Raw genomic sequence first — 27383 nt, forward strand, 5'->3', positions numbered from 1 at the left:
GCAGAGTTACTGAAACCCCTTGTAACCTGACTTAGTCTTCCTTTGGTCTTTCAGCAGGCACTTCCCAGGAGCTACTCTTTGCCAAACTCTTTCACCAGAGCCCCACACATTGGCCCTTTGTGACAGAAAGGACGGGGGCATACAGATGAATTAGGTTTATAGTTAATAAACCCATAGGGTTAGCAAGAGTTTTCTAAATTGGACTTCTCAAATAAGTCCACCTAAGCGGACACAACACTCTGCAGGGTAAGAGTTCCCATTACTCTTGTAGAGTCTCCAAGTCTGGCCTTCCTTATGGTCAATAAGGCTGCCTCCTGCTCTGACTAAAATTCAACTCTTCCAGCTTCTGTGAGTTAGACAATAGAATTAATTATTCAATTTGTCATTACTTATTAACTGCTGCTATGAACCTGAACACTAGGTGCAGCCCCATGAATACACAGTAAACAAGTCAGTCATAGTCCCTGCCTTCTTGGAGCTCACTAAACAGACATTTATGCAGTTGCCCCAAAGTATGGGAGAAACTGTAATGGGGAAGTGGAGATTGCTTGGAAAAACTTATTCCAGGATATCCAACCCAGTATCGGGGGGGTCAAAGAAGGTACCTAAAGTAGTTAGCATGCAGAAGGGATGTAAGATTTCCTAGAGGAAGTAAAATCTAAGATATAACCTGAAAGATAGGTAGCTGTTAACCTGGAGGTGGGGAGACAGAGGGGGAAGAATATGTTTTTGGCGGGGGGGGGGGGGGGAACAACATGTACAATGCTCTGGAGGCCGAAGGAAGCTTGACACATTTAAGAACCTGAAAGAGTTTCAGGGGAGTTGATAGAAAATGTTTGGCAGGGGACAGGGAGGTGATGCCAAACAGAGAAGCAAGAAGATGAGCCTGGAATGATGAGCAGAAACCAGGTGAAGTAGGCTCAGTCTGGATTTTAATCTAAAGGCAATGGAAATCATTTCAGGGTTATAAACAGGAAGGGCAGTATATATCTTGAAAGAGGTAGCAGTTTAGAGAATAGATTGTTGGAGAGCAAAGCAATGGACAAAAGAACAGATGAAGGAGTGAACGGATGGATGAATGGAGGCAAGGCAAAGAGACCTATCAGGAGACTATTACAACGATCTAGTGAGAGAAAATGGTATTCTGGTCTAGGGTAGTGGCAGTGAGGTTGGAGATGAGGGGGCATGTTAGAGGGATATTGTAGATGGAGAATCCATAGGACTTGGTGATGGGTGATGTGAGATGTTTTGAGAAGAATGCTCAGGTTTACAGTTTGGGTAGCTGAGGAGACATTGAGTGGGGAAGTGGGTAGATACTGAGACAGTTAACATGGGTGGGGATCGTGTTTGATAATCAGCTTAATGTTGAGACATGTGGTGTTTTAGATGCTTGTGAAGCATCCAGGAAGAAGATGTGGAGTTCAGCAGAGAAGCCTGGACTGGGTACATTGTTATGGGGTCACCAGCCTAGAGAAGATAGTCAAAGCTGTTGTAATGGATGTAATCATGCAGGCCTGTAGAGTGGGCAGGAACAAAACGCATAAGACCAAATGACAGTTTGGTCATTTGAGAAAGTTTGAGAAAGAGCAAATGGAGAGAAAGAAGGAAATCCAGGAAAATGTGCTATCATGGAAAGCAACAGAAGCATGCTTTTAGAGACGTGTGAACTGCTAGATCCCAAAGTGTTGGGAGGTCAAGTAAATAAGAACTGAAAGGAAGTTACTACGGGTTATGTTAACCATTAATCTTCATCTCTGTGCTACTCAGTAAATGTGTTAAATTCCATGTTCTTAGAGTATGTTTAGTGTTTGTTTTTTTTTTTTTAAATATTGTTGATTTAATTCCTTGATGTCTTCAGTTAAGATGTGAGAAAACGTTAAGATGGGTATTAACATCTTCCTTAAGTATAACACATTTGGGTCCAAGTCTCACATTTAACATCACTTTGGGAAATAATAATAGAAGATTCTCTGCTGTAAGAGAAGTACTGCCTTTAACTGTCTCTTTTTCTTTTGTTCCCCACCCTCCAATCTTTAGTTTGTTTTCTGTCTTTCAGCCTCATGGGCTCTTCTTTTGGATAAAACCTTTTCCCACAGAATTTGAAGCCTGGCTACTTTTGAACTTAGACATAGAACGTCTTTCTTGTGTGTTCTAACGCACTTAAAAGTTAGTTCACAGCTACATCCCCTCGCTCAAAGAGTAAATGATGACTTGGAGGTTTACTTACCCTCTTTCCTGTGTCTTTTCCAGCTCCAAGAGACCGTGAAAAGGAAGTTGGAAGGAGCTCGATCACCACTTAATGGAGACCAACAGAATGGTGCTTGCGATGGGAATTTTTCTCCAACCAGCAAGAGAATACGAAAGGACATTCCCACAGGGATGGAAACCATCAACATGCCGCTGCCTTCAGCTTCTCCTCTTCACCAACTTGACCTGAAGCCTTCTTTGCCCTTGCAGAATAGCGGAAGTCACACGCCCGGGCTTCTAGAAGATCTAAGTAAGAATGGTAGACTCCCAGAGATCAAACTTCCTGTTAATGGTTGCAGTGACCTGGAGGATAGCTTCACCATCCTGCAGAGCAAGGACCTCAAGCAAGAGCCTCTAGATGACCCTACTTGCATAGACACATCAGAAACGTCTCTTTCCAATCAGAACAAGCTGTTCTCAGACATTAACCTGAATGACCAGGAGTGGCAAGAATTAATAGATGAGTTGGCCAACACGGTTCCCGAAGATGACATACAGGACCTGTTCAACGAAGACTTTGAAGAGAAGAAGGAGCCAGAATTCTCGCAGCCGGCGACCGAGACCCCTCTCTCCCAGGAGAGCGTGAGTGTGAAGAGCGACCCCTCTCACTCTCCTTTTGCACACGTCTCCATGGGCTCTCCCCAGGCGAGGCCTTCTTCTTCGGGTCCTCCCTTTTCTACTGTCTCCACGGCCACTAGTTTACCTTCTGCTGTCAGCACTCCCGCAGCTCCAAACCCCGCCAGCTCACCAGCAAACTGTGCTGTCCAGTCCCCTCAAACTCCAAACCAAGCCCACACTCCGGGCCAGGCTCCACCCCGGCCTGGAAATGGTTATCTCCTTAACCCGGCAGGAGTGACAGTGGCTGGTTCAGGGTCGGGCCCCATGGCGGTGCCCAGCTCCGACATGTCTCCAGCGGAACAGCTCAAGCAGATGGCTGCGCAGCAGCAACAAAGGGCCAAACTCATGCAGCAGAAGCAGCAGCAGCAGCAGCAGCAGCAGCAGCAGCAGCAACAGCAACAGCAGCAGCAGCAACAGCAACACCAACAGCAGCAGCAGCAGCAGCAGCAGCAGCAACATTCAAACCAGACTTCGAGTTGGTCTCCTCTAGGGCCTCCGTCCAGCCCCTACGGGGCAGCTTTCGCTGCAGAAAAACCAAATAGCCCAATGATGTACCCCCAAGCCTTTAACAACCAAAACCCCATAGTGCCTCCCATGGCAAACAACCTGCAGAAGACGACAATGAATAACTACCTCCCTCAGAACCACATGAATATGATCAATCAGCAGCCAAATAACTTGGGTACAAACTCCTTGAACAAACAGCACAACATTCTCACGTACGGCAACACTAAGCCTCTGACCCATTTTAACGCAGACTTGAGTCAGAGGATGACCCCGCCGATGGCCAACCCCAACAAAAACCCCTTGATGCCCTACATCCAGCAGCAGCAGCCTCCGCCCCCGCCCCCGCCCCAGCAGCCACCCCCGCCGCCGCCACCGCCGCAGCTCCAGGCTCCCCGCGCGCACCTGAGTGAGGAGCAGAAGCGCATGCTCCTCCTGAAACAGAAAGGAGTGATGAGCCAGCCCATGGCTTACGCCGCGCTTCCGTCCCACGGTCAGGTAAGTGCGAGAGCGAGGCGCGCTTGGAGCGGTGCTGGTGGTGCGTTTCCCACTGCCCACGGGCGAGGCTCTCCACGCGGCCGTGGGGGCGGGCTGTAATTACCTGCAGAATCCTTCCTGTACCACCTCCTGTGGTTGCCGGGTTTGGGGTGTTTTTGTTGTTGCTGTTTCTTTTCTCCCAAGAGATGGGAAAGGTTGGTACGGGAGACTTTTCCTGTGTTTGGATGCCTAGGAGTCAAACTTCTTTCATTCCGGCCGGCAGAGAAGAAACCAGAAATCAGGTGAAGTTCTCACTGAGAGAGAGAGAGGCAGGCCATAGAGGTCGCAGGGCAAAACATGCTGATTCTTCTGTGGCATCTCTCCCGGGTCATACAGTCCTAGACTCTGGTTGGTGGCAAGGCCAGAGCACTTAGGGATCTCTGCATCAGCTTTATAAGGCCCTAAACCATCTTCACCTATCTTACTGAATGGCGAATAATGGAAATGTGGACTCTTGACGTTTCAAGGTGGGAGAGCTTTCTGTATTTTCAAAGGGAAGTGGAGGATAGATTTTTGTAGGAACATTCAGCATTTAAACATTTGTTGCTGAACTAGCACAGTCAGAAGCTGTTTCAACCTCGTGACCTGGGAGTGCAATAAAACCTCTCCGGTTCAGCTCTAATTCAGGAAAATTTGATGGTGAATATATATATCTTAGTGCCCGATCAAAAGAAATTTTCCTCTTTTCCCACTGTCTTTCTTTATGACATTCTGGTTTAGGGGGGTAGGGCTCTCAATGGTCTGTGGTAAAAATGAGTGGCAGTCAGTTGGGGAGTGTGAGTCCTCATTGACAAGCATTCACTCCCGTCATCCTGACCAGTGTAGCAAGCAGCCAAAGTTCCTTTTTTTTTTTTTTTTAACATTTATTTATTCTTGAGAGACAGAGCGTGAGCAGGGGAGGGGCAGAGAGAGAAGGAGACACAGAATCGGAAGCAGCCTCCAGGCTCCGAGCAAGCAGTCAGCACAGAGCCTGATGCGGGGCTCGAACCCACGAACTGAGAGATCATGACTTGAGCCGAAGTCGGACGCGCCACCAGTTGAGCCACCCAGGTGCCCTATGTAGCCAAAGCTCCTTAAACAAACCTTATCTCCCTTGAAGGAATAAGGGATTGGAGAAATGCACGGGTCTACTGACTTTCCTCCAACATGGGTGAACTCACTGGAGCCATCATTTCACTACCAATTGCTATTTTGTGCCTTAGTCCTCTTAGGATGATGACATTTGCCTCGTAGTTGAGGATTTCGCACAAGAGTCTTTGCTTTAAGGCTCTCCTCTGCAAACAGGTTCTAACTAGTGCTTGGATGTGTGTCCACAATTGGAAACATTCTAGCACTGGGAAGTACTGCAGGCAGATCTCGCGTCACTAGGGGCTGTTGGCATTTTGCATGTCCCAGTATGGCCGCCCCACCCCACACCCACCTTCCCTGAGCTCGGTGGAGGCTGCACAGGAGGAGCCCGTGCTGGCCTGCAGAGACAGGCCTGAGCTCTGTGGCTCGATTCTTGTCCTTCACAGCCTTCCAACCCCAAAACCTCACAGTGGTTTCTTGTCTGCACATGCCGGCCAGCTCCAAAGAAATTCTGTCTGGAGGGATAGAAATATGGTTTGGTTTCCACCAACTGTAATCAGCAGCTGGTAGAAAAACACCATTGAAATGGGAGCTTTTATGTTTTATCTTGGTCTCATTAAAAAAAACCAAAATGCCGTTGGAAAATGCAACATTTTATACACTTCAATATTAGGTTCTGAAGGAGGTAAAAATGTAGGCAACGAACAGGGATGTTTGTTGTAGCCCGGACACGTCAGACATTTATGAGATCACAGGCTGTCAGAATGGTCTGTTGTTAATCTTAATACAAATTGTGCTCCTACACTTGCTGATTTTACGGGAGCTACAGAAAGGTATTTCCTCCGAGCCAGACCTAGGATGATTAATTCCACCTCACAGGCTCTGCAGACACGTGGGTGCCGTGTGACCCCATCCTCACTTCCCACCCTCATTAAATGTCTTGAAATTTGCTAACTTGGGACGAAGTTCTTGTCTTTGCTGGAACACAAATTTTAAAGGTACTTATTTCAGGTCCTTATGCTTGCCTAACTGTGAGTAACTGAAGACTTGAGCCACAGAGGTCATGCTTTGAAAGGACTCAGTCAAGTGTAGAAACAAAAGTGATGGTTTTCTGGATTAAATCTGTGGGCTCCTCCTCTTTTCCTTCCATCTCATGAGGTACTTTCAGGGTAGACAGAATCTGCCTGTTTGAGGCCTCATTAGAATAATCACTTCTTAACCTCAAAAAGAACCATCAAGCAAAAAGCACACTTTTTAATGAAATATTAACTCACCACTGTTTGAAACAAGCTTCAAAATACATATATAAACATGTGAATATCTTTCTGCAAACATACCATTTATTTCATGCTTTTACCTGATTGTGGAGCAGTATTTACATAGCTCTCAGAATAGTTAATTACACTATATGCAAGGACATTGCACAAATATGAGCTCAAATTACAGGCATGATATAAAATATAATTATACATAGGTGTAGTTCAAATTTGTTTTCTGCTGTTGCTAGTGAAAATTCACTTTACTGTTTGTTGGCCACAAGGACCACGATCAACACTTAGTTTTAATGAGTGGCTGGAAAATCAAAGCCAATAATACTAAAACATTTATTTTAAGGTAATTATCTTATACAGATGTTTACTTACTTGGGATATTTACAGAAAATGCCGTTTCTTTCAGAAATGAATAGAAATTCACTCACCTGGATATTTTTTTAAAAGAGGGGACCAAAAACTAGGAACAAAAAAGCTTCTTTAAAAATTCCAAATATGTTTTATTTAGTAATTCTGCTACTCAGAATTCATATATTACCCCTTACAATTAGAAAATTAAACAAAGATTTATGTACAAAGATTATGCTCATGATGTTAACTTATGATAGTGAAAAATGGGGACCAAAATAAGTATTGTGGAAAAATAAATAACGTACATGAAAATCAGGATATTAATGAGTGATTAATCACATGGAAATGCTCATAAGATGAGTGAAATAATCAGATCATACGATAGCTTGTATGTTACAATCCAGATTGTGTTTTTCAATATGTATAGAGAAATATTGAATAGCTGAAATATTAGGAGTGGTATTTGGGGTTGGTAAAATTATAAGTGATTATTATCTTCCTCTTTATACTTAACTGAGTTTTCTAAATTTTCTACCATACGTGTATGTTAATTCTGTCATCAGGAAAAATACTTTTTAAGCAAAGGAGATCCCCTATTTTAAAAAAGGTTTATGCTTCACTAATTCTTTTTTTTTTTTTTAATGTTTATTTATTTTTGACAGAGAGAGAGAGAGACAGAGACAGAGCATGACCGGGGGAGGGACAGAGAGAGAGGGAGACACAGAATCCGAAGCAGGCTCCAGACTCCGAGCTGTCCGCACAGAGCTTAACAAGGGGCTTGAACTCACAGACCACAAGCTCATGACCTGAGCTGAAGTCGGATGCTCAACCAACTGAGGCGCCCCTTCACTAATTCTTTTTTAAAAATCCTTATTTATCCACTTTGCCAGTTGGATTGAAGTGATACCATTATTTTCTATTCATTTACATATATTCGTTGTGAATCCCCACTTCTAGAGATGGCTCTAAAACCCGCTCCCCACACTCACTCTCTTTTCCTTTTTCTTTCTGCATCCTCTTTTTGCTTTTTTTCTTAATTCCCATAAAATTTCAACTGAAACAGTGACATTGAAAGTATCAATAAAATTTCCACCATTACAAGCTTTAGAATCTTCTCTGGGTTATGTTCTTCTGTTATTTCTTTGATCATTTCTCCTTTTCCTTTTTTTTTTTTTACTTTCTGGAATCTGTGTTCATCATATATTGGACCTTCTGGATTGCTCTCTAATTTTTAAAGCATGTGTTGAAATAACCAGAACTTACTTTGTTCATGTCTATCTATTATCTTTTCCTAATCTCATTTCTCAAAGGCAAGATCTTTCTTTCTTTCTCTCACTCTCACTCTTTCTGTCTCTCCCTCTCTCTGTCTCTGCCTCTCTCTCTTTCTCTGTGCATGTCTGTCTCTCTGTTTTCGCTGTTTCTCATGGTACCTAACACTGTGTCTTCAACATAACGATGTTTAATAAATCATTAAACATGGCAATTATCAAAGTTCAAGCCCTAACTGTGTTTACTTGATTATCAGCTCCAGTGGAGAGAGCATTAGTAAAAATAACACAGAGCTGCTTTTGAGATCAAATGGAAGAACTGGAAAGACAGGTCTAAAAAGAATCCTGTGATAGGAGGTGGTTATCTTGAACCAACAGAACAACAATGAGTTTGCTGGGACAGCAAACTCAGTCTCTGCGTCTGACAAACAAAAAACAGTGGAGCAGCTTTGAAAGAAGTAAACCAGAAGCAAGAGACTGCCTCCTGGTCAAGGAAGGTTCCAGGGATACCCAAAAGCCAAAACTAATTCCTCCATGGAACTGTGGAAAGTGATCAATTTCCAAAATGTGATGTTAATTTTTAGTAGTTACTATCCTAGGACTAGATAAATCATAGACTACTGTGCTACTTTGTTCTTTACACGGCCTTTGCCGTGTGTGGCTGTGGATGCCACAGTGAGAATACGTGTGCTCAGATCTTGTAGAATGTTTTTCCCTTTCAATTTTATTTTGCCAAAATTTGCTGGGTACCATGTGAGATATAGTATTATGAGCTTTTTAGCCATAAAATCTACATAAAAAGCACAGACCTCTAGTATTCACAGCCATCTTGGAAATCTCTTTGGAAATGCATTTTCCTTATCTTTAAAAACCTGGAGCCCCTTTGTTTAGTTTTCTCAAAATACGTTGTTTATTTTATCCAAATAATACATGACACAGTTTCGAAAGTCAAATAGTATTGCAAGGCTTCTGGGGAGAAGCAGGAGTGCACTGCTTCATCCCCTCCATTCTTAAGCTGTTTTCAATCTTATTCATCTCCATCAACTGCTGTTTCTCAATTTTTCAATTAGTTGGCTCTATAGAAGATGAGGATTTAACCTGCTTATACTACCTCCTTACAAACGAACATAAACCCCCTCACCACACACAGAGTCTCTTTTTTTCTTTTCCCCAAACTCTCAATATAACTAGTTATAGCACAAATTACGATTTTAAAGTATTCCGTATTTACAGGAGTTATTTTTGCATTGCACATTACAATTTCATTATGTAGCATATTACGATTCTATTTCCTTTCTTGTACAACTTTTTGTTTTCCCTGGAGTTAATAATGACCTCTTTTTTTTTTAATTGGTGTTTTCCTTACAGCTACCTTGAATCCATCCTCAAACTTGTCTGACTCTGTAAAACTTGAGGTATGATCAAATATCAAACAATCTATTTTTCTTATATTTTCTTTCCAATTTTTCCCTCTCCCTTCTCTCTTCTCTTTCTCTTCCTCGATTGCTCTTTCTTTCCTTCAGTGCCTCTCCTGAGGGTTTATACCCTCTTGCTCCAGGCTTCTTCTGTCTACAGTTTTCTTGGTCTGTTACTTAACTGAAGTACTGTCACTGCCCCTCACCATTATTCCTGGAATGTTTCACCCCTCTCTGAGTCACATTACCTCTTTTCTTGATCCCTCTATGTCTTTCTTGGCTTAGTCTTTCAAATTGCTGGAGCACATCCTCAGAACTTCTTAAGAAAGGGCACTCAAGAGATTGTTTTCGTGAAAACTATTTTTGAAAATAACTTTATCCTCACATTTTACGAACAGCTTGCCAGTTGTAGCATTATACTTTAGAAACATTTTGGTCAGAATTTCAGAGACATTTCTTCAAGATCCTGTGGCTTTCATACTGTTGAAAATCTAGTGAAATTTGGATCCCCCATTCTATGTATGTAATTCTTTTTTTTTCCCCCACTCTGAGAGCTTTCCAGATCTTCTCTGTATTCCTGAAATTTCATAACGATATTGCTTAATGTAGCCATTTTTCATTCACTGTGTCTGGTACTATGAACTTTTTCTTAAGAAATCTGGAAAAAATGTTCTTAGGATGTGTTCTTGTATTATTTCTTTGATTATTTCTGCCTTCCTTTTTCTCCATTTCTAACTTCCTGGAACTTTTCCTCATCATGTATTGGACCTCCTGGATTCTTCTCTAATTTTCCTATCTTTTCAATTTTCCATATCTTTGACCTTTTGTTCTATGTTTTATATGGTTTCCTTAACCTTATCCTCCAACTCTAAAATTAAATATTTTATTTTATTTATCACATTTCCAAGTTCCATAAGTTCTTTCTTGTTCTCTCATTTACCCTTTTTGATTTGAGGATATTACCATTTAAATTAAATTACATTTTCTCTTAATCTCTGCTTTGTCTCGGTTTCTCCCAAGCACCCTTTACCCATATGTTCATTTGATTTTTCTTTCTTTCATGTTAGAAGCTTTTCTCAAATGTCTAATTATTTTAAGAATGAGGCACAATATAGCTAATTAGTTGCTCTGTGTGCTCAGACAGGGCTTGTCATATGTGGGACTTTGCTATAGATGGATCGGGCTAGGACCCAGCCATTTCACTGGGTCAGTGTCTGTAGATTTTTACCCACTATGGCCAGTCAGAAAAGATTCCTTCAGTCTCACTACTGAAATTTGTAAATCTGGAGGCTGGCTTTTTAGAACTGAGCAGAGGAAGGGAGTTGGTAGGTGGAGGCGATGGTGAGGGGCATCTCACTAAATATTATGTAGATTTTCAATCAACTCCCTGTCTTTGTATGGCTCCTCAGTTCACCCTCAGCTAGGGCTGGGATCCAGGATTCCAAAGACTTGTGGCTTAATCTTTCTCTCAGTAGTGTACCTTCCTACTTTCAGTGCGGGGGAGTATATCTGGTCGACCTCTTAATTATACAGGACTTAAACCAATTTTACTTTTGTGTGAGCCCCACCTCCCACCCTGGTTTTTAGAGGTCCTTCTAATTTCTGAGAATTTATAGCATTCTTTGGCTTGAATCATCTTGCTTTATTTTTGGCTTCCCCTACGCGCAGGCTTAGATTTAGCCTTCTCTAAGCTGCTAATTGTTTACCACTCAGCCATCTGATTTTCATCTTCCAAAATTTTGTTGATACCCCTCAATTGCTGTTGCTATCTCCCATCCTCTTTGTTCTTGAGTGTTTAATCATTTTTATCCCTTTATTTTCGTTGCAATGAGGCATTGGAGGAAGCCAAGATAAATGTGAGTGTTCAGCCTACCAGAGGCTCCCTCAGTGGCTTTCAGCATTTTTCTATCTGAATATCGAATATTGTCTAATATGAAAATTTATGTTTTACAGCAAATTCCACATTATTGCTTCTAACATTTGGGGCTTTAATAGAGCTGGTTTCATAAAACCTAAAGTGCTCCCTTACCATAAAATTTACATATGTCAAATACATGCCTTCAAAAGGACAGCAGTGTCAACATGATTGTCGTGCTTCTTTAGAATAAGATCTCGTGATTATAACCATTGAATAGTTTTTAGAATCTTGAAAATATTGACTTACTTCAAGGACTATAAAAACAATTTAGGTTCCATGACCCTGACAAAGCCAATAGTATCCGGCAACTCAGATGCAAGGTAAAATATTGACAGAACACTCATCACTGACTGAATCCACGGCCTCCCGGCTGAGGGGAAACCAGTGGGCAGAAGTGCTACAAAACTCCAGAAAATAAATGAAGTGTTCGTATTGATGGGTGTAATAAGTAATTTCCATAAACACACTGGCATATTTTGATAATCCTGATTGATATTCTGTCAGAGTCTTAGAAATATGAGGCGAAGAGTAAATAGCAGAAAAGAAAAAGTTTTAGGAATTTGTTATGTGATAGTTTTGTGCAAGAATTAGTGCCTTATGAGAATACCCCTTAAAGGCTTCATGGGACACGAATATTCTTGTTTAACGAGAGCGCTTACACCCCAACAGTCAGTGGTTCCAAAGCTTTTGTGGGCCTGAGAATCACCTGGGGAAATTGTTCAAGATGCTGGTAATCAGATTCTATTGCCAAAGACTCAGAGTCAGTAGGTCTGGGATGGGGCCTGGGGGTGTGCATTTTAATAAGAAACCCACCACCACTACCCTTTTCTAATGGAGAAATTGTACATGAGATAACTCAATCTGCAATTAAAACAACTTGTTTATTTCACACTCGATATTTGTATATGGCAGTTATTGCCATATAATTTATACTATTTATTACTATAAATTTTGTAGGGTCTGAGCCTGTATCATTTCAAGTAAGATGGGAAAATTAGGTTACTTTGCACTTAACGGATTTCTTTTTCTTAGGATAGAGTGAGATTTTAAGAGATCAAATCTTGTGGATTCTAGCTATGTTTTGTAAAGCATAGACTCACTCCTGTTGATTGTCTTAATAGGACAAAGCAGTCCATCCTCCACTGTTTGCCCCCCACCCATTCCCACCTGGGGGAAGGATGGAATTTCCCTCATCTGTCCAAGAGAGTGTTGGCTGTCCATTCCTCTGTTTCAGGACCAACTGAGGGTGTGGCCTTGTGGGAGCTGACCTGCTTCCCTCAGGATCTGTAGGAAGAGAGACTGCCATGGAATGGAAGTTCACACATTAGAGGAAGCACAAGGCTTACTTAAGTCTTCTTTGGTGGGGACATCCTCCTTGGGCAAGACTGCTTGCAGACACATCAGGAGAGCCACGACTCTTCTGTTCCATATTCTGACACTGTTAGATCAAGGAGGGAATTCAGGCACGCTTCCCAGGTGTTCCTGAGCTTTGAGGTGGTGCTGGAGTCCTGTTTTCATTCTGTTTTCCGAGTTTGAGATTCCCTTCCTTTCAAGGTCATTCACTGTACAAGAGCCCCCACTGCCCAGTGCCTCCCAATGGATATCCAGTGCATTCACACATAAGAGAGGAGGTCCGGCTTTGTTTTCTCCCTGGCAAGAGTCTGTTGGGCTAAGGGTCTGTCGCAAGTGTGGAAAATTGTGAAATTGACCAAGCATACTCTCCTGTGTATATTCACTTCTAAAATTCTAAATCTTGTGGACTAAAAAGAGATACCAGAGTAATATCATCTACCGTGTCCCACAGTGTGCACTCTGGTCAGGGAGGTAAGGAGACACACAGGTTAAGTCAATACAAGGCAGCAAGTGGGTAAGTGCCACCTTACTAAATTCTCTATTAGGGATTATGGGCAGAGGGAAGGCGAGGGTCAGTACAGTCTGGAGTAGAAAAGAGCAGCTTCCAAGGGGAGGTAAGCTTTGAGTGGACCAAGAATGACCAGGAGTTAGATCAGATGGTGAGTGAGTGGAAAGGCATTCTGCTTCAAGCAAAGGGTTGTTCCTTATGTGGGCAATGCAGACTATAGCCAGGCTGGAGAGAGAGGTTTATGTTGGGGAATAGTGAGGTAAAATGTATGGGACTTTCTACCATTTCAAGTTGGAGATAGTAAGAATCTCTATCTGGATGGGTCCTTTACAATTTATGGGAAAACAGGCACCGCAGCATTTAAAGGAAAGAAGCAACAGAACTTGGTGATTGAATATATGATAAGATGAAAGGGAAATGAATCAAATATTTATGATCATGAGATTAAATATTAGGGTAGTATAATAGTTTCTGAAAGATGACGATTAAGTCATATATAAATCTAAATATCAAATCTTAGTAATTATTTACCTTATTCTTCTGATATGTATTTCTCATTTGCTGAGATACTTGTTCCACACTTCACAAAAGGTGTGAAGCAAGCTCATGGCAATTTTTTAAAAATTTGTGTTAAATTGAGCCTCAAATAGCTACTCCTGTGTTTTATAGTTGGACTTTTTGTTTTTGCAAGCTTTTAGTTTTCAATAAGTCCATATTACTATGAAAATGTTTGTTTTCTTTATTTAGAGTAGTAACAGACTATCATATGTTCCTTTTGCTTAATATTTCTATATTAAGGATTTATTTGGTCACATCATATCTATTAAAGGGAGCACTCTCTAAAGAGAGTCACTATGCAAGTATATTAGAGGAACAGAATTCCTCTAATAAGTTTTAAAACATATTATGTCATCCTTCATTAACTATTTATAGCAACTCTCGGCTTTTCTGGAGGTTATAAAACTCCTTGGAAAAAAATTTTCCTATTTTCCTATTCAGAGATACTGTATTATATCTTGGTTCCTGAGCAGGTTTCTCTGGAATTAATCTTTTTTATGGCACCAAATGGCTTGCATCTGACCCAATGCATAAAGAATCAAAATACCTTTCATGTTAGTTAGATTTCCAATACACTGTCATGATTAGTTAATATGATTCATGAGATTATGCAGGTTACCTATACATTTTTATTTACTGAGCAGTAAATATTGACCCCGGATGGTATCTAAACTGATAACTCCCATTTATTAATATTATGATTTCCTAGAAGAGGTTTATAAACATACTTGCATCCTCTAATTGCTTTTGCATCTGAGATGTTCAAAAGTTTATTTGAGCTTCTTTTCTGCACTGGGCTCTAGCCAGTTCATACAAAGGACATTAATGGGCTTATTAAGGCAAGAATTACTTTCAGTGCCCCGCTGAAGCTGGGAAAGCTGGTGCAAGCAAAATGGTGTAGAAAGTGGTCCATGTCGGGCCATCTCAAGTTTTACTGGTGCCTTATTGAGAATTAGGAAAAAGTCACCCTTTCTGAGCAGGCAGACTGCAGCCACAGCCCCTACGGCACCCAGGTGTGATGGCAACCTCCCTCGTACCCTCCCATGCACACAGTTTGTTATCCGCAGACTGCACACTCATAGGTAAGGGCTCTGGGTGCACCTGCTCATTCCCTAAAAGTTGCTAGATGCAGAGCAGAGAGGCAGCCCCTCCGGTCAGTGTGCTAAGACTCTGAGTAACATGTGCCACCGGCGCTGTGATGTGTCCGTGCTGTGGCTAGTCAGGGCCTGGAGTGTTACTCTGTCGGGCAGAAGGGTGACCGAAGGCTGTGGAAGGCTATTCGTGTCTGCGGTAGAACAGCCTTCATGACAGAGAGTGCGGGTTTCAGTTATCAGCTACTAGTAAGATTTTCGTTAATGTGGCAGACCGGCCTGGAAAAAAAAACCTGGAAGATCGTTTGGCCTTTGCGCCCCTCTCTGAGCAGTGACAGGTGTCGGTGTTCCAACTCTAAAGCAGCACCGTCCAACAGAAATACAATGCAAGCCATGGAATTTAACAATTTCACATTACAAAAGGCAAAAAGAACCAGGTGAAATTAATTTTAATATATTTTTGCTTAACCTGATATATTAAAATGCTACCATGTCCATGTATAATCAGTATAAAAATTATGAACCAGATATGTTACATTCTTGTTTTTCATACCAAGTCTTTGGAATCGGATGTGTCCTTTACAGTTACAGCACGGCTCAATTTGAAGCAGTCATATTTCAAGGGCTCAATAGCCCCGTGAGGCTAGTGGCCACTATGTTGGAGAGGGCAGGTCTCCAACAACAACAAAATCTGTATTCAGAAGGGCAATCCCCAGGACCAGAGCTAAAGCAACATGAAAATATCTTTGCTATTTCAAAGCCTCCGACTTTTTACATCATCTTTTAAAAGCTATATAACCCTAAACTGTACAGAATAGATTAGTGCTTGCCCTTGTCCACTGCTGGCCAGGGAGGTCTCTTTCCAGTGGCAACGAACCCTCTCCTCTGGACGACCCGCACACAGCAGATTTTGTGCCATCATCCTTAGAATTCACCTGATCTGTGTGGCCTACTGGCTTCAGATGCTTCAAGCCATCTGCGTGTCATGTGGCTGCTGATCGCGAGAAGTAACGTATCCTGTCGTCAACGTAGAACATTTGTGAGCAGCGCTGGCGCCATATAAACATCCTGTGGCGGGGTCGGGAGCACCTGACCCCCTATTAACATGTCAATGAGAGTGGCTGGTGCTCTGGGCTTGTTTTCGAGGGTTTTGATGAGCTTCATTAATTATGTAGAGAAAAAAAAAAAGGTGTGCAGCTGGAGAAGAACCCACTTAGCTCCACGTGAACACGAATAATTGGACAGTTGGCAGAGTGTTAAATTGGTAGTCTAGTGAGAGCAACTCGTGAAGAAACCCAATTCCCCAAAACAGCACAAAGCAGGCACAGCTCTTTGCTTTGCAGGACTCTATCCCACCGCTCCTACCTTCTCCGGACTTGAGAAACATCCGGGTATGAGGGTGAGACCAGTTAGGGAACCACCCTGATGGGGAGGTGCAGAAGCGGACTCTGAAGCCGGGGCAGATATCCACGTTCTGACTTAACCGCTTCACTACCTGCAGAATTTTGGGCAACTTACACACCTTCTCTGAGCTTTGGGTTTCCCATCAAGAAAGTGGGGATGGTAATAGGGTCATTATGACAATTCTGCATCTTAAATTATATAAAGCATTTAGAACAGTATCAGACCCACTCATAGTGTGTATTATTTGTGTGTGGGGGGGTGGGTAAGTTAATTTAAAACATTAGTTGTATCATACGCTATCAGTACCTTTTTAATTTCTAGGAGAATATAACTGCTTCAGTTTTCCTCTAAGCCACCCTTTGTTCATTCATTCATTCATCCACCCATCCATTTATGCATTCAACAGACATATAATATGCCTAACATGTCTAGGCATTGTGCAAACAAGGATGGAAAAATCCTGGGAGAAACACGGTATCATATATATGAAAATTATAGAGACAGGAGCTGCAAAGTAGTAAAAGTGTCTTAATATCCTCTCGGAAAAGCCAACCATTATAGCAAGTTTTCAATGCTGCTAAAAAGAGTTTTCTTTCATCCTGGCTATGACAAGATTGTTCCTCCTGCCTTTACCTCTGATTAAAATAAAAATTACTTATTTGTCATATTTTAATATACAATATGAAAATGCCAACCCTTTTTGTTTATTGTGTTAAATGAAATTAAACAAGAAAACACCTTGAAGGAAAATCTAGCCACTTCCCCCTGGTCCTTCCCTTCTTCCAGTTATCCAGGCCCTTCAAGGCCTTATAGTGTCCAAGTTGTTTCTGGAACCTCATTATATGAGAAAAACCATTTGTCTTTGTCAAAATCAGAAGCTAAAAAGAAAGGCAGGATTTCACTTAACTGAACACTTATAACATCTAAACTTTTCATGTATTAGGAGCAGGTAAACAAGTGTTCCCCAAATAATGAAAACTATTATTACTTTAAACTTTTTTTTTCTCTCTTGGGAGTATTCAGCTTAAAACAGGAAGTTTAGTAAACTTTTAAAACAACTCCAATATTTGTCCTTTCAATCCGTGAGCATAGAATGTCTTTCCATTTCTTTGTGTCATCTTCATTTTCTTTCATCAGGGTTTTATGGTTTTCAGAGTACAGATCTTTTACCTCTTTGGTTAGGTTTTTTCCTAGGTATCTTATGGATTTTGGTGCAGTTGTAAATGGGATCGATTCCTTGATTTCTCTTTCTGCTGCTTCATTATTGGTGTATAGAAATGCAACATATTTCTGTACATTGATTTTGTATTCCTTGACTTTACTGAATTCCTGTATCAGTTCTAGCATTTTTTTAAGTATTTATTTATTTTTGAAAGAGAGAGAGAGAACAGGTGGGGGAGGAAGAGAGAGGGGTGAGGACAGAGACTTCCAGTACTACATTAAATAACAGTGGAGAGAGTGGTCATCCTGTCTTGTTCCTGACCATAGAGGAAAAGGTCTCATTTTTTCCCCATTGAGCATGATATTGGCTGTGGGTTTTTCATATATGGCCTTTATTATATTGAGGTATGTTCCCTGTAACCCTGTTTTGCTGAAGGTCTTTACCATGAATGGATGTTTTACTATATCAGATGCTTTTCCTGCATCTATTAAAAGGATCATATTGCGATGAGAACCAGATGTTGTATGTAAATGTTGAATTACTACATTCTGCACCTGAAACCAACACTAGACTGTATGTTAACTAACTGGAATTTAAATAACAACTTTAAAACAAAACCACTTAACTCCAAAATCAATAAGAGTTCTACTGGAAAATTTACTGCATTAGTTATCTATCACCATGTAACAAATTACACCCCAGACTTAGCAGCTTAAAACAGCATTTATTTTCCCACACAGGTCTGAGGAAATCCAGGGGCAGCGTAGCTGGGTGGTTCTGGCTCAAAGTCTCTCATGAGGCTGCATCAAGTTGTCAGCTGGGACTGCAGTCATCTGAAGGCTGGACTGGTGCTGGAGGGTCTGCTTCCCAGGCGGCTCCCTCACCTAGCTGCTGACTGGAGGCTTCCGTTCTTCACCATGTGGATCTCTCCCACAGAGCCACTTGAGTGTTTTTATGACATGGCAGCTGGCTTCCCCAGAGTGAGAGATTTAAGAGAGTGCAAGGGAGGAGCCACAATGCCTTTTATGACATGGTATTGAAGCCACACGCGTTCACTTCTTCATTATTCTGTTCATTTGAAGCAAATCATTAAGTCCACTCACACTCCAGGGGAGGGGAATTCGTTCTGCCCTCTGAAGGGAGTGTCAAGAATTTGTGGACCTATCTGTGAACCATAAGTACTATGAAGGGCTTTTGACATTTCATGAGGTACTTATATGCGGTCTTGGCACAGAGAAGCTTAGAATGGGAAAAACCTAGTGGCAAAGATGAGCAGACCCACATGGGGGGATATGTGGATCAGTGGGATGTGCCCAATTCAGAGAGAAGGTGGTTGGGGGGGGGGGGCAGGCGGGAGGAAGTCATAGACTCCAAACACCCCCAGAAATTTGTTTCTTCTTACTTTGCAGCCCCTGAGCAGATATCAAAGCTATGCCTCATGGTAGACAATTAATGTAGATTTCTGTGGTCATGTGTGAAGAAGCTTTCGCTTTCATTTAGGGTAGGAAATAAAATTTTAGAGGGCCTAGCATCTGAGCTGTTGTCTTGTTCATACCAAACCCAACCTTGTTAGTTATATGAGTTTTCACTTCAGCTGTAAGAATTCTTTCCCGGGACGCCTGGGTGGCTCAGTCAGTTAAGCATCTGACTTTGGCTCAGGTCATGATCTCGCGGTCCGTGAGTTCGAGCCCCACGTCGGGCTCTGTGCTGACAGCTCAGAACCTGGTGCCTGCTTCAGATTCTGTGTCTCCCTCTCTCTCTGCCTGCCCACCCCCGCCCCCAGCTCACACTGTGTGTGTCTCTCTCTCAAAACTAAAACAAACATTAAAATTTTTTTTTAAAAAAAGAATTCTTTCCCTTACCTTTTCACATTAAAGCGCTTACTATTTCTCTACCATTGTTTCTTCCCTTGTTCTCCATGCTGTCTCTCCTGCTAAATGTTTCTCCCTGAAATCGTTTCATGCTTGGTGCTGTGATTCACTTCTGCAGCCCCCAAAGTTCTTGCAGCACATCCTCCAATTCCTCTGTTCTCTATCGTACACCCTGGGTGCTGCCATGAGTCATGTTATAACTTCCGATTATTGAATGTTTCAGGGGCTGAGGCCCTCAGTGCCCATGCTGCCCACTTAGTCGTCTCTCTCCACATTTGTATTATTCACAGCAAGATGCATGCATGCAAATCCTGTCAGTCCTTCAGGCTTTTCTTTCCATTTCCCCTTCAAATGTGAATCACCTAGCAACACTTATTGAGGACCAATTGCACACAAGCTGTATTCCCATTACTGTGAGCATCAGAAAGGATGTAAAAGGCATGGTCCCTGCCCTTAAGAAGTTTATCCTCTAGTAAAAGCTGGGTTTAAAATACTTTTTAAATAATAACAGCGTGCAGATTCCTACTCATTTTCGATAGAGTGATAGAGTGGTCGCATCCAAGGGTTATTCTTTGGTACACCTTTTATTTGAGAAAACTGGCTGTCATTTGGATTAAGTAGGTGCGTGAGCCTTGACGAGAAATCCTGCTCCAAGAAAATCATGTTGGGAGATTGACTTCCTCGTATCGTACACGCGTTTCATCCACTGTGGTGAAAATTCAAATGTGTTTTTGAAATCAAAATAAATAAATAAAGCATTCGTTAATAATGTAAAAAAGACACACCTTATTAATATGGTAAATAATTAGCTACAACTGGTAACTAAAGCATAGGCAGAAGGATAATTTATTAATGTTCTAGTTTTTCTTCTTTTTTAAAAGACATCGGCCCTGTGCTTTGATTTACTTTACTTTTAATGGACTGTTGTTCAGAAGGGGGAGCGAGGGGATTGCGGGCTGTGAAGAGTTGATAAGGAATAAGAAGTGCAAGCTGGGGAGCAGCAAAAGACGAGGCCTTGGGAGGAGAGCTGAAGGCGGTGAGGAAGCCCCTCGGAGCTCATTATTAAGATCTAACCTGTGATACAAGAAGCAATGGGTAGTCATTGTAGGTTTCTGAAAAGAGGAGTGTACTATCTTGATCAAAGTGATTGGCAGGTGAGAGGCTCGGAAACAGCACACCTGGAACAAAATAATTAGGACCTGACTGATGTGACCGGGGAAGTAGAGCCAAAGGAAAAGTGAGCGAAGGGTAGAAGTGACCATGGACATGACTCGGGACACGTATGGAAAAGGGGAGTCAAATTTTGCTTCCAAACCTCTAACTTAAAAAACCGAGTATAGCTGTCGGTTATCGGTAAAGGGAGAGTTGACCAAAGGGGATAGTTTTAACACTGCTCTGCTTAACTGTCAGTCAGGCATTCATTTAAGAATGTCTTTCAGTGGAGAAATAAAGGACTAAAGCGGTGGGTTTCTGGTTAATCCATGTCCAGATGGTGCTTGAAAACATGAGTTGATGAACCACTTCTTGAGGAAAGTTGTACATGAGAAAAAACATATAGTGTCTAGCACTAGGTCTGGAGATTGCTAGAATTAATGACGGGAAAATGAACCACTTCTTGAGGGAAGTTGTACATGAGAAAAAATATATAGTGTCTAGCAGTAAGTCTGGAGATTGTTAGAATTAATGACTGGCGAAAATGACATGTAAGAAATACTTGTGTGTTACGTGTGAGTATATACGCACGTCTTTATTTGTATATATACATACATTTACGTATTCAAAAAATACCTGAAAACCCATCCATCGTCACGTTAACCCTAGTTAGTTCTGACTGCCAGAATTGTAAATATTTCTTTTCTTTACCCTTCTTTCTTTTTTGCTTATCTGCATTTCCTAATTTTTCCAGTTGAACATGTATCCCTTATGTAAGTTTCCTCATAGGAGAAACCATTTTAAAATTCTTGGCGAAATGAGAGAGATAGGAATAGACGTTTCAAGGTCAGAATAAGAGTGAGCCTAGATATAATACCGTCTCAAGATGAGGAAGCTGAGACCACTATAGTTACGTGATTTATTACTAGGCTTTCAAAATAAGAGTATGCATTTTCTAAAGCTGGGACTTAAAAATATAAATGCCAAGGAAAAGAGTGGAGTTGTTCTTATCTTCCAAAACTTGGATCGATCCAAAGCAGTGGTTCATTATTAGGGGTGATTTGGTCCCACCATTGCCCAGCAGACATTTGTAAACATCCTGCAAGGCACAGGACAGCCCCCATAACAAAGAATTATCCAGTTCCAAATGTCAGTAATGCTGAGATTGTGAAACTCTGATCCAAAGGAAGGTACATGTTGTGGCTACCATCCATGGAATGCTTTGCGTGCCAAAATCTGGGCTAGGCACTTGACATGAACCATTTCATCTTCAAATGATCTTGAAACTCAGGCATATAAAGTTTAAGTAGCCTGTTCAAGGTCACAGAGTAAGTACTGGAACTAGGAACTGAAGCAAAGTCTATTTGAATCCAAACCTAAGCTCTTAAACTTCATACAATTTTGCCTCGATATTGAGACTCACAGAGTGAAATGGGAACCAGAAAGCCATCTGAAGATCACATCTGACATTCTGGTCTGCATTTTCTACCCTTGCCAAGGCAGTGGCTTCAGAATCACTTTTATTCTCCTAGAATATAAGAACTGGGCAAAACAAATTTTCTATCTCTTTCTATCTCTTTCTATCTCTTCTTTTCTATCTCTTCCCCTTCTCCCCTTCTTCCACCCCCATCTTCCAGATACATGTTTATTTTTTTATGAGTATTACGTTTTTTTTGTTGTTGGAATTGGGGGTAGGGGTTGGGTATTTGGTTGGCTGTGCAAATGGGAGCCAATATCTTTCTGGTCTGCAGGCGTTTTGGTCGTGGAGAAACAATTCAGAAATATCTGAGATTGTCATACTTTATAGCGTCTTTTTTGGCTCACTGGTAAAAATGCAGGCGTACATTTTTTACATCGTTCTTATTCAGCTTCCTGGGTCTCCTCACCGTTGTCTCTGGATAAAGAGTTCTGGTCTCCAGGGTTCTAAAGTCACCTCAGCCTCCTTGTCATTTTCACTGAAGGACAGTGCATATTAAAAGCAAAAATTTTATTGCCTTTTAGAAAGCTGACTTCCTTGGGTCCTTGAAAACGTAGGTCAACAATTCGGTGGATCTAATTGGCTTGCTTGTCAGCTGAGGGGAAAAAGAGGGTTCCCACTATGGTATACACTCGTATGTCTCTGTTCTCCTGCCAGCACTCACCCTTCATTTTCTGATTGCAAATTAGGATTTTTAAAGAATTTTGTCTTACATATACTAAATCACTATGGAAGCAAGAACTAGAAAGTACCAATCAGGCCCCCTCCAACCTGTCTTCCCCTTGCCATGCTTTCCACACCAACATAGGATTGAAATAATTAGTTCTGACATTACCATGTGCAGAAAGAGCACAGCACATTGCAGAGTGCCCACCCATTTCTGTGGATCACGCGGGATTATTTTGAGTAATAAAATGTCAACGGTAATAAATACGATTAGGAAGGAAATTTGGATAAACCCGTACATAGAAAAAGACCGATTTTAGAATTCTTTTCCTGTGAGCTTTTATTGTCAGAATTTTCTTTTTAGTGCCACTGTTGTCACTCATGGAAAAGGAGAGTTTATTTGTATCCTTTATCCTGTTTTGATTTTTAGAGCGACATTTTACAAATTAATTATTCCATCTCTTTAGACGTGACGTTACAAAAACAAAATACGACCTTTTTTTTAGTGAATACAATGTCTTAAGCATTGTTCTACACGCTCTATATACATGAACTCATTTCATCTTCACAAAGTTCGTCATAAAGGTATTTTTATTTCCATTTGTGTGTGAGAAGGCAGAAGCTTAGAGAAGTCAAATGGTTTTTCTCTAAGGGCATATGGCTAGTAAATGGGAGAATGGAGGTGGGAACTCAGATCTCTTTGAATTCAGGGCGCAGGCTTTGCTTAACTTCTGCGTAAATCTGCCTTCCAGGTTATATATTAAAGCTGGATTTCAACATTATTTTCTTTCAAAGAGTTAACAGCACTTTCACATGTGAGTACTATCATAGTATCAAGCTGAGTAGCTAAATGGAATGGATTCGTAATATCAGATGAATGTCGAATGATTTCTTGGCCAGCCTTCCTTATGTATCCAATATCAACAGAACTGTCTCTGAGTTCCTGCTAAATTTGTAGGTAGTACTCCTTGAGGATTGAAGAGGGAGGATTATAGCAGCACACTGAGTGTGTGGTTGCCATTTTCCTAAATAGCTCTAACTGCAATCATGCATTAGACACATTCTCCAGAATTTTGGTTAAAAGTATGTTACACACACACACACACACACACACACACACACACACACAGATGTTTTCCCATTTCCCACAGTGCCTAACACACTCCAGGTTCAAATACTTGAAAGATTGCACTCCTCTCGAGAAAATGTAAAGAAAAGGAATTGAATTCCAAAGGAAAAATTATGGTATATTGAAACTAGAGCCAGTCCACGGATTTTTGTGTGAGTCATGGGGAAGCCAGACCATCCAGTCGGGGCTGTGAAAGGCACTGAGAAGCAGTGGGTGGAAGAAATGGATGGACTTCGATTTGAATACTGGCCACTTCACTTACCAACTGGGGAGTCTTTTGTAAGTTACCGTTTATACTTGAATGTCATACATATTTCTTTTTTTTTTATTTTTTATTTTTTAGTGTTTATTTCTTTTTGAGACAGAGAGAGACAGAGCATGAATGGGGGAGGGTCAGAGAGAGGGAGACACAGAATCCAAAGCAGGCTCGAGGCTCTGAGCTGTAAGCACAGAGCCCGACACGGGGCTCGAACTCACAAACTGCGAGATCATGACCTGAGCTGAAGTTGGACGCTTAACCAACTGAGCCACCCAGGTGCCCTGAATGTCATACATATTTCTTAACTTCAGATTTACCATCAGTGAAATGGGGATAATAATATACTCAAAGTTAATTTATTTACTATTATCATTATCAGTGTTAATATTTTAGGTAGGGCATCAGAGAGAGACAGAAACAGTTTTCATGAAAAATTTCCCGATTTGGAATCAAACAGATCTTGGTTCAAATCTCACATTTGATGTTTAATATCTCTGTGCCTGAGGCAAGTCTCTCCAGTTTCTTCGTGTGCAGAATGAGACGATAATGCCTACCTTGCAGGGAAGATTAAATATGGTGAATGTCGAGGGTTTGGTACATAGCAGATGGTCAACAAATGTTAGCTCTGGTTATTATTTTCTGTTTACCAAAGCTGGCGAATTATTTTCCTAGAAGCTTAGACAAACTTCCTTAGTACCTTCTAGACCCAAGGGTTTTGACATTTTTTTTTTTCTTTTTTAAGTAGCAATCCCTTTGAGAATACAAGGAAAGCTGCACCAATGTCACCAGAAAAATGCACATCCCCAAAACAAAGTTGGGTCCAACTGCAGGGGATTCATAGACACTCCCCCCACCCTTCCCAGGATCAGATTTCCCAGTTCAGACCCAAGAGGGTAAAAACTAGATGACAATCCAAACAGAATTTTGTTGACAAAACTCGCTTTATTCAGAACATTTCAAGAACATGTTGATTTCATTAAGAGAGGCAAGCCTCTTTTAACAAAAACATATTTATCAAATGTCCATTATGTGCCTAATAAGGTGGTGGGTGTTATGGGGAACAAAGGAAGCTTAACATGTGGTCCCTGCCCTCAGCGTCTTCTGTCTAATTGGAGAGGCAAGTGAACAAGGCAGCATTAGATGTATTAGCACTATATGCTGATATAATCAAGTACTAAATTGTGTATGCTTGCGTGGGTGGGCGCACAAGCCTCACATATCATTCTCTGACCTTGAATTGTACACAAATCATTAGCGACAAACTGGAATTGCTGACTGCTCCCCCACCCCTCGTCTCTGCTTGGCGGACTTCCGTCGCAGCCTCTCCCTCTCTGTCTGCGACACACTTCAGAAGAGAGGAGTGAAATAATACAGTGGGGGAGAAAAATCAGTAAGGAGAAAAGAGGTCACCGCACACGGGCTCCATACTCGATAGGCTGTGACCCGGGAGCGCCCATGCTTCATGAAAACCTCTCCGTGGGACACACGACAGCTTCTCTTCCCTGTTTACAAATTAACCACTGGGCCTTCTGTCACTTCTGAATCTGAAGAGGGAGAGGAATGGTGTGAAGAAGGTCCGGCTACCGGGAAGGGGGGTTCAGCCACTCTGAAGTCTCAGATTTTGCTTGACATTCACACCAAAATGGCATGGGAATTTAGCACAAGAGAAGATCTGCAGGAAAATCACTGGGTGAGGGGAAACGGGCCTGCCCTTAACATTTATGGGCTCAAGGCAAGAGTACAAATGCAGGCCTACATACCATATGCTTCACATTTGTTATAGATCAAGCTAACTATTAAGTAAAATATATTCTGTCCTTTGACCTTGAAAAGAAAACCTTCATAGCAACTGGAAGGGCTGGGTTTGAATGTAGAATCGTTGTTTCTCAGGGTTTCTGAGGCTTGGGTTCCCTGGACCACCCCGTTCTTCTTCTATCCCTGGCTCTGTGCTGTACCACAGGGCCTTCCCATACTTAAAGGACACCCCCAGCCCACACCCACAAGGTCCATACACACACCCCTTGGGCATTCTTTGGGCCTAGAGTGCACACAGGTGAGTATTCACCTTCCCTAGGAGTGATCTGGAAGAGCAGATCCGAGGCCCTCTGGGTAGGGAACTTGGGGTTGCATGCATCTAGACACACAGTCTAAAAGGGAGACCTACACTCTCACTGTGGCCCTACAGACTGCTTGCCCTGGCAGGGAGGCATGTGGCCAGAGGAGCTGACTGAGCTATCTAAAGCTGGGATCCAGGGCGGGGCCCCTCAGTGCCTGTCTCTAAGGGCATAATAGAAAGGAAGACCACAGAAGGCTTAGGGAGGAGTTTAAGGCAAGGTCATGAAGACTGCTAGGTTCCTGGTGTTGGAGGCAGGGAGGTGGGGGGAGGGGAAGTTTGGAGGAGCCAAATAGGATGGAAATGAGACTGATGAAGAGAGAAGGCCAGACCTAGACCACCTCTTCAAAGATAGACTCTTAATTTATTATTGTGTTTAGTTAGGGAATGAAAAAACTGCTTTTATGAAAGCCAGAGGGCTCTATGATTCAGTGACAAGAGATATGAAAGGCAAAAGAATAATGGTTTTGGAGCTAAAAGCAGGGACTGGGAATGATTTCTCCCCAAGGTCACCTGGCTCCATCTTGTTTCTGCACCTTGTCCCATCTGCTTGCTGTATACTGGCTTCTTAGCCCATTCAAAAGGAAGCATTTTACCCCATAATTATTCCCGCCAGAAGATTGAAGGTTTATTTTCATTTTCCAAGGAGGAAAAAAAAATCACCTTTTAGAACGTTGCATATTGAGAAATAGCTTGTGTAAAATATTGAATATGGAGCTAAATAGATGATAGTTGCTATATTTGAAATTGTACTATTTGCAGAATTAAAGAGGAAAAGAGAGGGGCGCCTGGGTGGCTGTCAGTTAAGCATCCGACTTTGGCTCAGGTCACAATCCCATGGTTCGTGAGTTCGAGCCCTGCATCTGGCTCTGTGCTGACAGCTTGGAGCCTGGAGCCTGGAGCCTGCTTTGGATTCTGTGTCTTCCTCTCTCTCTGCCCCCCGCCTCTCAAAAATATATAAACATTAAAAAAAAAATTTTTTTTAAAAGAGTAAAAGATACTTTAAATTTTAAACAAATATACTCTGTAGAATTGGAGAAAAGTCTAATGGTATTTCAAGATTAGAATTTAAATCCATTTCACAACTTTGTTTTCTGTTTTATAAATACAATATTTGCATGATTGACAAGCTTTATAGAAAAAAAAAATCCAGATACAACTTTGGATTACTATGCTCCTGAAAATCTTTTTTTCCACACTAAGCTTTAATCCCTGGCCAGGTTAGTAAGCAGAGAATTTGAGATTCCTTGAGAGTCCTTTAACCCCACCTAGCACTGTCCCTTGGCTCCTGAACATGTTCCCGGCAATTGTAGGACAGAAGGAAGTCGATGTTGTGGGCTTTGGGCATTCAGGAATTTATCATTCCAGATTTTTATTCAGTACAAGTAAAGCCAAAGAGTCATGGTAAGAGTAATTCATAATTATACTGGAGTATGCATTTGA

General features: G+C 41.7%; 1 protein-coding gene across 2 annotated transcripts in view; it reads left to right on the forward strand.

The window, feature by feature from the left end:
* Positions 1–27383, forward strand: part of MAML3 (mastermind like transcriptional coactivator 3) — a 418624-nt gene that overhangs the window by 243597 nt on the left and 147644 nt on the right. For both annotated transcript variants that reach the window (XM_040473561.1, XM_040473571.1), the window contains exon 2: positions 2251–3867. In XM_040473561.1, the coding sequence (XP_040329495.1) occupies positions 2251–3867 (1617 nt within the window). The remainder of the gene's footprint in view (positions 1–2250; positions 3868–27383) is intronic.

Source organism: Herpailurus yagouaroundi, unplaced genomic scaffold (genome assembly GCF_014898765.1).
Source record: "Herpailurus yagouaroundi ecotype Mexico unplaced genomic scaffold, PumYag 28, whole genome shotgun sequence".
Lineage (NCBI taxonomy): Eukaryota > Metazoa > Chordata > Mammalia > Carnivora > Felidae > Herpailurus > Herpailurus yagouaroundi.